This window comes from Capra hircus, chromosome 22 (assembly GCF_001704415.2).
Source record: "Capra hircus breed San Clemente chromosome 22, ASM170441v1, whole genome shotgun sequence".
Lineage (NCBI taxonomy): Eukaryota > Metazoa > Chordata > Mammalia > Artiodactyla > Bovidae > Capra > Capra hircus.
In genome coordinates, this window is record NC_030829.1 from 39,579,106 (window position 1) to 39,595,740 (window position 16,635).

At 40.4% G+C, this 16,635-nt stretch overlaps 1 protein-coding gene across 4 annotated transcripts in view; it reads right to left on the bottom strand.

Moving 5' to 3' along the window:
- Nucleotides 1-16,635, bottom strand: part of PTPRG (protein tyrosine phosphatase, receptor type G) — a 772,648-nt gene that overhangs the window by 568,220 nt on the left and 187,793 nt on the right. For all 4 annotated transcript variants that reach the window (XM_018066932.1, XM_018066935.1, XM_018066931.1 and 1 more), the window contains exon 2: nt 1,534-1,644. In XM_018066932.1, coding sequence (XP_017922421.1) covers nt 1,534-1,644 — 111 coding nt within the window. The remainder of the gene's footprint in view (nt 1-1,533; nt 1,645-16,635) is intronic.

Genomic DNA, 16,635 nt, shown 5'->3' on the forward strand with positions numbered 1-16,635 from the left:
CACAATGCATTCCAGAAATATAAAATGGAGATTCATCAAGCCCAGGGTTAAGAGGATCAACCACTGCTCCACCCCAAAGTCCACACTACTAATTATGCCCAGTCTTAACTAAATAATGGGAAAAGTCACTGTCATCTGCAGCTGTACATGCTGATGTCATATAATTTCCAATTTCCCAACAGCATTATTTTCAAAATTGATGAACTATAAACATTAGGCCACTTTATGCCTCTTCTTAACTTCTATCAGAGACACAGAGAACAAAATGATAAATTTTCTTTGGGTTTCTTGGCAGGAAGCTATATATATATATATATATGTAATTTCAGCCTTCATCTCCCAATTTCCTTCATTTATCAGAAATGGTGACAAAAAAGTTCTAATTAGATAATTCTAATCACAAGGAATGGGGTGTGATGGAAGACTTCAGAATCACTATCTGTTCTTGCAAAACAAAACAGATAGGCTATTCTCCCTGGAGGGGCAGGAGATTTATCAATAGACAAAAGGATGCAAAAAGCCAATAGATAAGGTGTAATTAAAGATCAGGCCTATAAATTTTATACTGACATAAACTTAACAGGATTTGCAGGTGGAAATTCAGGGTTTAAGACCAAGGTATAATCATGACAATAATACCTTTCAGTTCTATGAGCAACAACATAGAAAATGCATACATTTATTATTGAGACTAATACTCTGTGCCTCCAAGCACTTTCATAAAAAAATTTGAATTATTCAGTGCTATAGTGATTTCCAAAGTGGTCTATCTTGCTCAAGAATTCCTCCTTAATTAGCTAAAAATACATTTCCCATATATTTTTGAGCATCAGAATCTCTTTTAGAAATAACAATCCACCTGTCTTCTTTTTGTTAGTTGTTAGACACATAAACCAGAAAAGACCTGTATATTCTTGTAGATTTTTTTCCTGCCCCCTAAAATCTAAGAAAATTATTTCCAAAGTAGTATTCAGAGTTGTAACAATATGTACTCTCTCTTCACTGACTCGAAGGCGAAAAGTGAAAACAAAACTTGAAAAAGGCTACAGAAATATTGCAGTGGGCTGAAATATATAAAACTAGCAAGATCTGATTAGAAAATAAAGTTGCATTTCTTAGATTAAAGCATAATAGGTCGTTCTGATACGTGATGCTTTGCAATATTTAGCAGATATTTAGCAGCTCGAGACAAAGCTTATATTTTCTGCTCTCTGAAATCACAGCCTCTGGGAAGAGACAAGAAAAGGCCACGTCTTTTGGAAAATTACAAGTTTGGTACAATAACTCATTAACAAGTAAAGTTCAGAAATAAATGCAAATTGAGGGGAAAAGGCAGGTTGAGGAAACAGGTGGGAGAGATAAATTAAGGTTTATCACCTTGAGGAAAAACAGGCTTGAATATTTCAACTTTCAGGGAACTACAAAAGGTTTGAACAAACAGAAATCAGGCGTGAAACTGATTAAAAGTGTGCCTTTGAGTGTAATGGGACGTGAACTGGCCCGTATGATCGCAATGGGAACAAGGCAACTTACCCGAGTAGGCCCAGTACGGGTCGCCGGAAGCCTTGCGCCTGCGGATCTGCGCCTGCACCGAGCTGCCCTGTCTGTTCTCGTGCAGGGTCCCCACGTAGCCCTCCGTCAACGCTGCAAGACAGGAGAGGCACAGTGAGTCAAAGCCGTCACCCTGCCGCACACGGGAGTGGTGTCAAATGCACACAGCCCTGTGACCGCCTGGAAGCACAGACCTTGCGGTAGCTGAATAGAACTTCCTGACTTCATAGAAGAGCAACTACAGGAGAACCTCAAGAGATTACAAGGACCATCATTAATACTAACAATAGCTTGTGTATGTGTTAGGTCGCTCAGGCATGTCCAACTCTTCGCGACCCCATAGATTGTAGCCTGCCAGGCTCCTCTGTTCGGGGGCATTTCCAGGTAAGAATACTGGAGTGGGTTGCCATTCACTTCTCCAACATCTTCTCGACCCAGGGTTCGAATCCTGGTCTCCTGCACCAGCAGGCAGATTCTCCACCGTCTGACCAAACTACAGTGAAACTTTTCTCCGTACCATGAACCTGAGGTGCACTAAACCCTTTACATGCATTATCTTATATAATTTGCAGCACACCACCACGCAACAGATGCAGTGTTTCAGTAACGGGCCCATTCTATTGATATGCAAAATAAAGCTTCGAGTAGTTGAGTAACTTTAACAGCTAGTAGACCTGGAACTCGCAGTTTTGGCTCCAACTGTGTGTATAAGCCTATATCCTAGGTACAATATGCTTCCAGCCGTATTTAATATTCATTGAGCAAGGAGTCATTCCATCTCTTTTATAGATGGAGGAATGAACGCTCAGGGACACTGAGTATGCAGCAGATCAAGGAATCCAACATAAGCATGCATGCCACAAAGCTCGGGCCTCTACCATCCAAACACAGCACAGTCTCAGGCCTGGGAGCCACCCCATGGTTAAGAATCAGTCCTCCACAAACTCTGGATCCCAGAGAGTCACCTATTATATCTGAAGATATGAAACTTGAAACCCTCCAAGGCCAGCAATGCTCAGAAAAGAAGCACTGTTTAATGATGCGTTCCTTTGAAAACTCAAAATGAATCCAATTTTCTACCCCATTATCAAGAGCTTCCATCTGCCTGCTATAGTGTTCAAAGCCCTCCCCTCCCAACCACTTCATGGATGCAAATTTCTTCTGTGGTGAGCCCACACCTGACTGCACTGATGTGTCAGAAGACAAGTATCACAGGTGCCCAGAATCCAAAATGAATTGAAACTACACTTCAAACAATACATCCCAGCTGTCTGTGTTAATATTTAAATGCACCCAAACAAAATCAAGCGTGCCTTTGAAAAGCAAGGAAAATGGTTAGAGGAACTATATATTCAGTTTAAGACTCTGAAGGCACCAGGAAAGCACAATACAGTCTCTATTACAAATTAGCCAGAGTAGTGATAATAATAATCATTTCACCATGATGGCATTAATTTTGTCCACAATGTGATGGTCATGAAGGAAAATCAGGAAATATGTTAAGTATTATACTTTATGCTTGCATGTCAGTTGCCAGGACTGGCTTTAAAAGAAATAAAGCTTGAACAAGAGCTACTCCACAAATACAAGCCCTTTGGAGGGAAGTGAGAATCTTATAAAATCCAAACACACATCAGCAAAGTAAACTGGGCGTCATGTATGCCCGCTGTTTGGTCCTGAATGACAGAGTCAAAACCCAAGGTACTAACCATTTTATAAGAATGGTGACGGTTTAGGTACAGATGATCTAATCCATCCTATACTCTTGCAGGTGAGCCATTCAGAATCTCAGGAAGTGGATCATTCTAAGTTTCCAGGGATCAAAAACAAAATTTCCCATCTCTTCATCTATTTCTTCCCTCCACTAAAGCAAATTAGTTGGTTGACTTCATGGTCTGTTCATAGTAACTTGTGTTATCTTCATAATGACCCTATGAGGTTGCTACTTTTAGCTCTATTTTACAGATAGGGAAACTGAGGTTCACCCACATAGCCAAATACCCATTAAAAAGTTTCCTAAATTGTTCAGCTGATTTCTGTGTATATGGGAGACATTTTATGTATCTGTTTACTACACTTCTTAGAGCTGCTGCTAAGTCACTTCAGTCGTGTCCGACTCTGTGCGACCCCATAGACGGCAGCCCACCAGGCTTCCCCGTCCCTGGGATTCTCCAGGCAAGAACACTGGAGTGGGTTGCCACTTCCTTCTCCAATGCAAGACAGTGGAATGTGAAAGTGAAGTCGCTCAGTCGTGTCTGACCCTCAGCGACCCCAAGGACTGCAGACTTCCAGGCTCCTCCGTCCATGAGATTTTCCAGGCAAGAGTACTGGAGTGGGGTGCCATTGCATTCTCCGTTCTTAGAGCTAATTCACTCTAAATAATTACTCCCAAATAATCCTTCCTCTTTGCATGAGGACAATGAGTAAAAACCGTGCCCCCGTTCCCATACATACCACTGGGGCCAGGGGCATGGTTTGCAGTGATTCAGGAGAGTAAGTCAAACAAAGCCCACCTTTGGAGCTGCCAGGGCAACAGGACTGGCTGTCCCATCCATGACTTGTGACCTAGCCAGTGGAGTAGGGTATGAAGATTACCAAAAACAGAGACACTGCAACAAATTTCGACTATGTTATCGGGTATTTAAAAAGCACCACATGCCCAGAGCTGAAAAATGTGCTTTGCTCATAGTACCTGGTGTCATCCTTTATACCAATCTTGTGAGGTTGGTAGGTTTAGCTTAGTGATATATATGTTTGGGAATGGGGATACCAGCCAGTCAGACAGAGTCTTCTCTCTCTTGCTGAAGGTATTATGGCAAAAGTTGAAGCCTCATGGGGGTGGTTGAGGGTCGAGCACAGGATCAGCAAAAGTGCTCAAAATGAAACCAAGCCAGAAAATGCAAAATCTATGGATCAATTCGGTTGAAAAAAATTGAAGATCAGGACAAAACCAATTTGAAATCAACCCCTGAAAGGCTTATAGTTACATCACCAATTACCCACCAATGCTTACTTTTCCCCCAATGTCACTAACATGACCTTGGTGACCTTCAAACAGGATACAATACCCCATAATCAATTTTTCCATGCAGAAAATGCTATTGTTGGACTAGAGTTCTCTCAACCCAAGCCACTTTAAAAGCAGAACAAAAAATAAAGACCCTATGCACTGGACCCTGCCTCCAGAGATTCATCTTTAGTCTAAGATGTGGAAGCAAAATAGCAATATTTGTTGTTGCTAAACATTTTCAAGGCTATTCTATTTTTCAACCAGTGATAAGAATGACAAACCTCCCTGCAGAGCTGGCTGTTAGGCCCTATTCATTGTGACACTGTCCACTCACGCTCACAGCCTGTAACTTGCCATGTTAAATAGGCCTATCTTAATTTTAGTAAAGATCTGACCAAAGAAATGAATAGCCTACTGCAAGAATCACACCAGTGTGGCGTCACCCTGAGCAGTTAAGACAAATCTGAACCGAACCAGAGTTCCAGCCAGATTATGCTCACAAACAAATGAACCAGGTATAAAAGTAAAGAAGGAATGAGGTTATCCTCAAGGATATTAATTTATACCCTTTATACCAGACCCACTAGAATCACAGTCTCCATACCTAGTATCCCCAGTTGTTGTTTTGTTTTGTTTTGTTTTTTTGCTAGAAAGTGTTTTATTTCTCAGTCAGTCATACATGAAGCATGTGCGCATGCTAAGTCGATTCAGTTATGTCTGACTCTATGTGATCCTATGGACTGTAGCCCACCACGCTCCTCTGTCCACGACAGGATTTGGAAAGTGAAAAGTAGAAGTTGCTCAGTCGTGTCTGACTCTTTGTGACTCCAGGCCAGAATACTGGAGTGGGTAGCTTTTCCCTTCTCCAGGGGATCTTCCCAGCCCAGGGATTGAACCCAGGTCTCACACATTGCAGGAGCATTCTTTACCAGCTGAGCCACAAGGGAAGTCCAAGAATACCAGAGTGGGTAGGCTTTCCCTTCTCCAGTGGATCTTCCTGACTCAGGAATCGAATCAGGGTCTCCTGCATTGCAGATGGATTATTTACCAACTGAGATATCAGGGAAACCCTAAGAATATTGGAGTAGGTTGCCATTTCCTCCTCCAAGGGATCTTCCTGACTCAGGGATCAACCCATATCTCCTGTGTTTCCTGCATTGGCAGGCAGTTTCTTAACCACTAGTGCCACCTGGGAAGCCCCTTTATTTCTCAGAACCTTGGAGAATATTAGGGAGCAGCAAAGGAGAACATAGCCCACCAGCAGTTGCATTACCCATCCTGCCAGCAGTGTGGCGCTAGAGTCCAAAGCTTCATCAGGTAAGTACTTTAGCCAAGTACTTAGAAGGAGACGGTAATCCTGACACTCTTTAATTGACTGCATACAAGCCATAGGTTTTAGGGTCTCACACCCGACAGCTCTCCAAGCCCACTAAACTATTAGTGATAAAGCACGTCTACAAAGGTACGTCCAACTCAAGACACAAGGGAGGTACACATCAGAAGATGCTCCCCTGACTGTGTGAAGTAACAGAACCCATTCCCTGAAGTGCAGTTATTTTCCTAGCCATCCAAACACATCCCAAGGTAGCGCAAGGCATCTGCTCTGGGCAGTGGGACTGCCTGTCTAAAGGGGGTTTCGCTTGGGCCAAAAGTAAGGGGCATGGCTTTGCTGTATAAAGACAAACAGACCAGAAGTGACAGAGGGCGAGGCCATCCCACGGAAGGTGGGTTAACTTGGTCATCACATACCCCAAAGTACTGACGAATGACACAGGCTGAACCCAGCAAGGTGAGAATGGGCAGGAAGACTTGCTTTGGAAGGACATGCTGTATAACCTATGAAGAGCGCCAAGGTCCCTGAGACAAGGAGCTCTCAACCTGCCTCACACGACAGAGCTTGATATATGGGATGCGCTCAGTAATGAGTGACTGGAGTGACTGAATGAACACACAAACACTGGAAAAACCGATGGTGCCTATGTTAGAGTCTAGAGTGTGAGTGTGTGTGAGTGAGTGCGTGTGTGTGTTAATGTGTGCTTTCATGAGCCACAAGCAAAAACACTGTCTTCTTCCCTACTGTCTCGCTTTTTAATCACTGCTCACCTATCAGAAAGAGCAAACATCTAAAACATGAAGCTAGAAGGAACTAGCTGGAGGATCTAACAGGCAATTTTTAGGAAGCATCTCCGAAATGAACCAGGTAGCAAAGATCTTTACCACCCCAGCACCAGATTTCTTTTAACACAGCAACTATTCATTAAAGGTAACTAACTATATTTAGTTTTTCCTTTTATTCTATCTATGTCAGTAGTGTGTGATTTTTTCCCCCTCATGATAACATAATCATGTATTACTTGTATCGCATAATTGAAAACACAATTTCAAGTCCCTTCTTCAAATGTATTTTGATCATATGACAAAGTGCTCCCTAAAAGCAACTTTTAAAAATTATTTGAACAGCAGTCAAAAACTGTATACAGAGTATATTAAGCAACCTAACGTCTCACTGGCAAGGAGCAAAGATTTACAAAAAGAAACAATCTGTGGTTCCCAAGTAAAGGTACAGACTCAGCATACCAAATTCAATCAATTTTAATACTCTCTGCACTCTTCTGAACTCCAACAGCCAACCAACGGCAGCATGGCAATGATATGGTGAGGTTATGAATCATGCTATTGATTTTCAATATCTTCTGTGCAGAAAATTAAATTATGTAAATGCATGCCTTTACGGATCCTTACCTTAATGTGAAATTGCTTACTTGCTTATGTCAGCAACTTAATTACACAATTAAAAATGGTGCATGCTTATGAAAATATCCAGTTTTACTTCTCAGAACAGATAGGAAGTATAAATCTGCCTATGGTTATCAGGTGACTATCAAGAAGGAGGAGTTGGTATTATGCAAACATATATTCCATATTCTTCCGAGTTCTGCAGCACCAAGCCCACTATGGTTTATGGAGGTGAAGTCATTTGAGAGCAAGAAGCTCAGGAGAGCTTGCAGTGGTTGGGTTCACAGTGATATAACAGGTGGAGAAGAAAGAAAGAATGCCCAACACTATATCCTGCTTTGCACTCCTCTTCAAAGAGGTTGTGTCTGATGACACTTGAACCAACACACACACACACAGATAACAAACCTGGACATGAGGAGTATTAAACTCAGATAGCTTTCAAGAGTCTGGATAGTTTAATAATAATATGACAAGACGATTTTACAAAAGGAAAATCCAGCTACTCCCATCATCCAGGAGAATGTGTCTCTCAATGCTGACAGGATAAAAGTAGAGATTTCAAAACCAATAGCGTTAACTAGCCAATGATTCCCAGGTCTCACTCAGCACGGGGAATCTTAGGTTGGTTGTTATGCAGAAAGCTGACTGAGTGACAGGTCTTTTCATCAGGGAGTCTTCATAAACTCTATCACCTCTCACAACTTTACAGAGCCTACCTCATTTCCAGCCTAAAGCGAAAAAGATAAAAACGTTTCCAGACCCAAGGGCCCAATCCTTTCCTACAAAAATATCCTAAGAGCTTACCTACCATAGAAGATATCAACAAAATGATTTCCTATGTGCATGATTTAATTTCCCAGAGCCACCGGACAGAGTTTGTAACAATAAATGTTTTTATTCTGGGAATATAAAGGCAGCTGTGTAGCCCATCTGCCTTAACAATATCTTCAGAAGGATTTGGTGTCATTCTTTACTCTCGGTATTTTACAGAAATGTTGACTTGAGAGGGGACAGAAAGTTTCAAGCCATGTTAACTTGCTGGCTGAGTATTTCTCACACAAAGAGACCAGCTCATTTAACACCATATTAAATAACGTTCCTGACATAGATATCTTTCCATAGGTTTCCCTGTGAGAGAAAGAACACTGAAGCTACATAAGAATAAGTAGTTACGGATGGATAAATAATGTTCTCTTTCAAAATTACAAATGTGTAAACAGAAATTACAGAGTCTGTTAATTAATGTCTGTTTTTGACAAAAGGATTCCATTTACACATGCATTTATATATGTGAAAATGAAAGAAAGTCAGAGGTGCCTCCAAAGAAAGGAAAACAGTGGCCACCGAGTCTTTCAAAATGACCACACTCTTCCTCCACGTTACTGTTTCATCTTACCAAAATGAATAACAATGTCCACTTTAGCACAGCAATGTTATGATATAGGGGAATGGGGGTGTGATGGTAGTTATGTAAAGGGGAAACCAGAGTCTGTTTATGAAGAGAACAGCTCCAAACTCCATCTACAACACAGTCACATATCTTGTATCCAAAACAAAATGTGTAGTGACACTTGAGGGTATTTCCACTGAACTATATGTCCAGTCTTAGGTAATTCCAACGGGACTTAGAAGCCTGGGAGAATTGGTTAGCTTCCATCCAAAAATGAAAACGTCAAAGAAATTCTGGTTCCCCAGTGCCAGGATGAGAATTACTTAGGACGATGGATGGATGGCTCTCATATTAAGAGTCCTAGTTCTCTGTCAGAGTTACTGCCAAAAAGAAGCCTACTATAATACTAGTAATGAGCACTCACATTTTCAAATGCAGAATGTCTATTTCCAGAATGGCAGACAAGCAGTTAAGCAGCCTGTTTATATCTATTATAACTGCTCATACAACAAACAAATTAAAGATCCCTCAAGGATGATGAAATCTCTATCAAGTATAATTTTCTCTAAATTTTAGAGTGCGTTTAAGAACATTAAGTCCCACACAATAGTCTAAAATGAATAAATCTTTATCTTTTTTGTGACTACAATGGGCAAAAGTATCAAATTATAGTTAAAGTAATTAAATATTCCATCAGGCTCTCATCTCCTTTTGTGACTGTATTTCAATTAATTGCAGGAAAAGTACTTAGTGAGCTTCCCAAAAAGTAGAATCAAAAAGTGCATTCCTTTGTAACTACTGCATTACAAATGTTCCCTCCAGTTGTTTGTGATACTGAGCTAACCTCAAATACAATAGATTCTATTACAGTAGATTACCTATTTTATCACATACAAATGTACTTACTGTCCCAACTATAACAAAAAAAGTATTTTTCATCATCTAAAGTGATAGAGATACCTAATAAAGAGCCATGAAATTTTTAAGTAAAACAGATTACTAAAACTCAAAGGCAGTTCAAAGAAAGAAGAAATCACACAGCAATATAGTATCCTAGGTCTGGGAAATAGAAAACATTTTTACAGGCTTGTAAAAATGGCTTCAGACAGGTAAAGAGGCAAAATAATGAACTTTTCTTCCATATTTTACACTAAAATAACACTGATTAAAAAAAGGAAGAATTTTTTTCTTTTTAAATCTGACAGAGCTAAAAGAGACCCAAAACACTAGAGTGATTCATCTGCTCTCCACTATGTCACAGTTTTTAAAAGTTCAGAAATAAAAAAACACACTTCACAGTAGATCTGAGAAAAGGTACACTTAAATAACTGATTTAAATGGGGGCTCATCACATGTGTGATGAAAATCTGAAAAATATCTCTGTTCACTCTTGCTCAGAGGCACCCTCCTAAAAGAGAACTGACCTCCTGACTTCAGACATCATACAGAAATAAGCAACCCTCCCAATCCATTTTACTACTGCTTGGTTCTCAAAGAATCAAGTCTCTAGATTCCACAAAATTCTTGGGAAGATCATACATAGATAATATTGTAATAATGACAACTGCCAGAAATCTGTACTTTTCGTTTTGCACCTGTGCCACCTGTTTGAATCCTTAGTGATCAACAGAACCGGCAGATTCAGCTTAGCCATCCCAACTGGTGGCCACCATGGTGAATGCAGGCATGGACTCAGATGTTTTATTCCACCCACTGTATGTGTATACATGTGTTTCACTACTTGTCAACATGAAAGTCTGAGAAAGAACTCTAATATCTGTATTTATTAATGAGAAATCTGAACTTTGTTCCAAACAGAAAAAAATATGCTATATAAGCAGTGAGTAGGTCTTCAGCGAAGAATCATGACCCCATCCAGTCCCATTGGTGATGTATATTTCTTATCTAGTTTCTATAGGCATCTGGGTTTTCCACCCATGGCCTAACTCAGTAATAAGTTAGTTACTAACTCAGTCTTTGTCTATGAAAAAGGCACTATTAAAAGTACCATCAACATAGTGACTGACATACTTCTTCCAATAATGCTGTGGCTTAGGTACAATTATTCAAAAAAGGCATGTAACTTTTGTTATGAACAGATAGCCTTGAACCAGATAGTCCTCTCAAGCCTGCATAACTGACCCTACGCTACAGCAATTCTTCACAAAACTGAGTTTTAGGATTCATAACAACATCTGTGAATTAATAGTTACTCCACCTGCTCAAAACTAAATAAGCATCACAAGTGATACAGTTTCTCCATGGGCCTCTGAAAACTAAAACCCTAACAATTTCAAAAGAAAGAATTTGTCAAAGCCACTCCTCCCACCGCTACTGCCAATTGTCTGAGATAAAATCATGTTCTGATAGTTCCACCAGAAAAAAGTAGAGTGATTTTCCTAACATGATGTGGAAAATATCCAATTATAATTATACAAACATTGGTAATTTGTCTGTAAAAAGAAAGTCTCTTACATTAAAGCAGAAAGAAATACAAAGTTAAATTTCAGTTAGGGAAACAAACTGAGACACTAATTAATAAATTTCCTTCATTCATATTTTCTTTTGTTTAAAATTTATAGCTGGGACTGCCTGACAACTTTTTATCCCCGAGAAACAAAGAATAAACTTTAGAACTTGGGCCTTTTTATATAGCTGAGGCATATATATACATATAGTCCCTATGAAATATTGAATGAAAAATATTCAATGAGATGGGCATTTTTCATAGAACAAAAAGAAACCGGCAAAGAAAAAAACTCCAGTATCGTTGGGTGCCCACTGTAAAACTATGGCACATCATATCAAGTCTGGCAAAATGTGCCATAATGCACATTTCCAGAATTTGGAGAGCGTAAGCTCCACAGTGACAGAAATACCCACTAAGATAATTCCTGACCACGGAAGATGGCAGAAACACACTGAAGGCACAAGCCCTCAGGCCCTGGGCTCCGGGGTCACATACAGAGGCATTCCAGACACAACACAGCTTTCCGCTAGACACCAGTCAGTCACAGTGTGGTCAGACCTGACTAGCCTAGTGAACCCAGAAGCCGGTGCCTCTGGGGCCACGTTACAGGCACTACATAAATCCTGGCTGGCCAGCCACCCCGTGGCCCCCAGCTGTCTATGTTTCAAGAGTTCTCCGCTGCTAGGCAACAAAATACCCACTCAACCTCCTAACCCTTTCTTGCCAAAAGGAAGATTTCTAGCAAACATGGTAAGGCAGGTATCCCTGGTCTTTCCAAGGCAGAATACGACAACATCAAGGAACTCAACGACACACACCATATAGGGAAGCCTGGCGTGCTGCAGTCCATGGGGTAGCAAAGAGTCGGACACGCCTGAGCAACTGAACTGAACTGAACATTACCCCCACCATCTTGAAGCTTTCTTTCCACTAGCAGGTTCAATCGATCCTTAAATAAACTATCATTTGTGTACATGGTAAAACAAATACAAAAAATAAGTGAAACAAGCATGATGCAATAGGGAAAAATACTAGTAGGGAAGGAAAGTAAAAAGATCAATCAATAAAGGAGATATCACTTTAGTTGAAGGCACTGATGCACCGTATGGGAGGACAGAGGTCAAGATGGGGGGCGGGGGGAGCATGGATGAGGATACTGAGGCAGGAAAGACGGTGGGGTGGCGTAAGGAGGCCAGCCTGGCTGAAGCTTGGTGAGCCGGTGTGGGGAGGAGGAGGGAGAGGGAGGGGGAGGAGGAGGAGGAAGGGGAGGAGGAGGGGGAGGAGGAGGACGGACGAGGAGGGGGAGGAGGAGGAACACATGCAAGACCCTGCAGGATTAGCTCTGAGTCAGTCTGGGAAAGCAATGAAGGACTCCAAGTAAGCAATCAATGTCTCATACGTGCTTTCCTTTAAAACAGCTTTCTTGATAGATAATGGGCCTTAGTATATTTACAGAGCTATGCAACCATTACCATAATCTAACTGTATAACATTTTCCTCAATGTATGCTTTGAAAAGGTGACTCTGCCCTGGCTGGGATACTGGCAAGAGCAGAAAACAGTGGCTCATCACCTAGGCCCCCAGGGTGAATGAAGACACATCATTCATAAAATGTACATTTGCACCTGTGTCGAGGGTGGGGGCAGTGGTGGGAAAGGGCTGTTCATGGAGAGAAAGCTTAAAACAAACAGTAGCCTAATATTCACATACACCTGACCAAAAGCCTACTTGGTTTATTTTCAGTTTTATTTTACTATTACTTTCTACAATTTTCCCCTTTGCACCTTTTCACCTGAATTAGGATTTGCACTAGTTTAATCAAGCTAAAAATTAATTGCTTTTACATGTCCAATTAGCAAAAAGATAATTAATTAGAGGCAAATCAGAAACATCTATTTACAAACACAATGCAGGAAAAGAAAGAAGGTAAGAATACTTATTATCACTATATTTTCTTTTAGAGCCAAATAGTGCATAACTATATTATCAGTATCTTAATAAGAAAAAAAATTATATATAACTGCCTATATATAATGCTTGCAGAGGTATACACTGCCCTACTATAGATATTGAAGGTGGGTGGATTTTTTTAGCAATTTTATCATCATTTAAACATGGACAAGCATATGGCTTTGAGCCCAACTGGCTTCTCTCTGCCTCCCCAAATGATTCTCAAAAAAAAAAAAAAAAAAAAAAACCTCTATATTGGCATAAAGGCAGACACACAGATCAATGAAACCCTAGAGAGCCCAGAAAAAACCCACACAGATATGGACAATTAACTTACAACAAAAGAGTCAAGGATATACAATGGGGAAAGAACAATCTCTTCAAAAAAATGGTGCTGGGAAAACTGGACAGCCATACGCAAAAGAATTAAAACAGGCCACTATATTACACCATACACAACCGTGAACTCAAATTGGATTGCAGACTTGAACGTTAGACCTGAAACTATACAATTCCTACAAGCGAATGGAGGCGGTAATCCCCTTCACATTGGTCTTAAAGAATTTTTTTTTAAAGGAAGGGGATATGACTCCAAAGTCAAGAGAAACACAAGCAAAAATAAACAGATGGGACTACATGAAATTAAACAGCTTACGCACAGTGAAGGACGCATCCATGAAACAAAGAGGTAACCAGCTGAATGAGGGAAGATATTTGTGAATGATGTATTCAATAAAGATTAATATCAGAAATAAAGAACTCATGTAACTCAACAAGAACAAAAGAACCCAATTTAAAACATGGGCAGAGGCCAAAGAGACTTTTTTCCAAAGACATACAGATAGTCAAGAGGCAGATAATAGGTGGAAAGATGTTCAACATCACTAACAGGGAAATGCAAATCAAAACAACAATGATGTATCATCTCACACCTGTCAGAATGCTGTCGTCCAAAAGACAGCAAATTACAGGTGGTAGCAAGGATGTAGAGAAAAGGGAACTCTTACGTTGTGTGTGGAATTGGAAACTGCAGCCACTATAGAAACTAGTACAGAGATTGCTCTAAAAATTAAAAACAGAACTACCATATGATCCAGTTATTCTACTTCCGGGTATTTATCCAAAGAATAAGAGAACACTAATCAAAAGGATATATGTACTGCTATGGCCACTGCAGTATTATTTTCAACAGCCAAAGTATGGAAACAAGCTAAGTGTTCATTGATAGATAAACGGATAAGAAGATGTAGCAGATACACCATGGAAGACTGTGTGCTAAGTCGCTCTGCTGCTGCTGCTAAGTCGCTTCAGTCGTGTCTGACTCTGTGCGAACCCATAGACAGCAGCCCACCAGGCTCCCCCGTCCCTGGGATTCTCCAGGCAAGAACACTGGAGTGGGTTGCCATTTCCTTCTCCAGTGCATCAAAGTGAAAAGTGAAAGTGAAGTCGCTCAGTCGTGTCCGACTCTTAGCAACCCCATGGACTGCAGCCTACCAGGCTCCTCCGTCCATGGGATTTCCTAGGCAAGAATATTGGAGCAGGCTGCCATTTCCTACACCAGAGGGATCTTCCCAATCCAAAGATCCAACCTGCATCTCTTGCATCTCCTCAATTTCCAGGCAGGTTCTGTACCACTATCACCACCTGGGAAGGTGATGGAATACAACATAGCCATAAAATAAAAAGAAAATCTTGCCATTTGCAACAAAATGGGTGGGCTTTGAGGGTATCATCCTGAGTCAAATAAGGTAGAAAAAGATAAACACTATGATTTCACTCATATAAAATCTAAACAGCAAAACAAGTGAATAAACAATATAAAACAACAACAAAAATCACAGATACAAAAGCAGGAGGGTAGGGAGCACAGGGGGAGAAAGCAATGGCAACCCACTCCAGTGTTCTTGCCTGGAGAATCCCAGGGACGGCAGAGCCTGGTGGGCTGCCGTCTATGGGGTCGCACACCGTCGGACACGACTGAAGCGACTCAGTAGCAGCAGCAAGAAGCACAGGGACAGGGACAGGGTGTAGGCGTGAACTTCATGGTGATGGATGGCAACTAATGGTGCGGATCACTTTGAAGTATATACAAACACAGGATGATAATGTTCTACAGCTGAAACTCACATTCTATACCAATTTCACCTCAATTTAATGAATAAATTATGTTATCTGCTTTAATAAAATCAAAAGCTACACTCCACTGTCACAACAATGACAAAAAAAGCCCTGTCTCTTCCACAGGTGTGAGCAACAGAACAGTAAGGAACCTGAGTGAAGAATAATTAATAAATTAAACTACAGGAGTTCATCTTTGCACAAGAACAGAAATTTTGTCCTTAGTAACCATCCAGGAATGTCTATAGTTACAAAAACGTTTTCAGGGACAAATATACTTTGTGACTGGTAGGGCAATAAATTGCCAACTTACTTCTCTCTTCTTTATTCTAAGTCCATACACAGGACCGTTTCTACTTCCTGAAATACTGAGAATCAAACCTTCCATAGTGAAGTGAAAGTGAAGTCACTCAGTCGTGTCCGACTCTTTGCGACCCGTGGACTGTAGCCCACCAAGCCTCTCTGTCCATGGGATTCTCCAGGCGAGAATACTGGAGTGGGTTGCCATTTCCTTCTCCATAGGCTTGATTTAATTAAGGCAGATCTGCCTCTGGAATTTAAGAGAAAAAAATTACCCAAGCAATAGGGTAGTACTGCCCAGGCAACCACTTTAATGTTGATACTCGGAATATCCCAGGGCTTCAAGTGATTTCTGTTATCTCCATTTGTATTAAGCATTAGCTTCACTTCCTTTCCAGCAATAATGTGGTTTGCTTTGTTCTCAACTGCAGAAAGAAATCATCAGAAGAAATATTGTGCATTCTGCTTTGCTTCAAGAGGAGTTATTAACTTCAAATAACACAAAGCAAGTCTCAAGGAAAATAATTTAAAAGGGCTATTACAATCTTAAATAAAATGATTTAATTAAAAACTAACCACATGGAAATTTTCATCAGATCACATCAAGATGGCTAAAGCATTTATCCCTAAATCAGCTTTAACTAGCTCTATAAGCAACGGCTTCAACTAATTGTATGAAAAAGACTCATTTTGCTTTTTTACGAAAAAGAAGTATTTAACCCAAAGTCTGTTTCTGATGAACAACTGGCAACTACTAAATAAGCAATTTTATCCTTGTTTTCATTTTTGGTTGCGCCTTTTCTAAAACGTCTGACTCTGACCAATTATACTGCAAGATTCATTTGAAGAGTCAAATGGAAAAGCAGTTTTATGACTTTAGAAGAGTTAAGCTCAAAATTGAAAGTTCAGTTCTGCTCTCCTCTCCTATTTGTAAACAAGAGGGTGAATAAAATCAATTTCAAGGAGACAATTTCAATTCTCAATGTAAATCCTTTTATGACTCTGCAATATAGTCAAAGTGGGGTTAGGAGGGGGAATAAAAAGTTTCCTTTACATTTTTTTTTAATATAATGATGCCGAAAGGCAACTTTGTATCTTTGGAGGCTC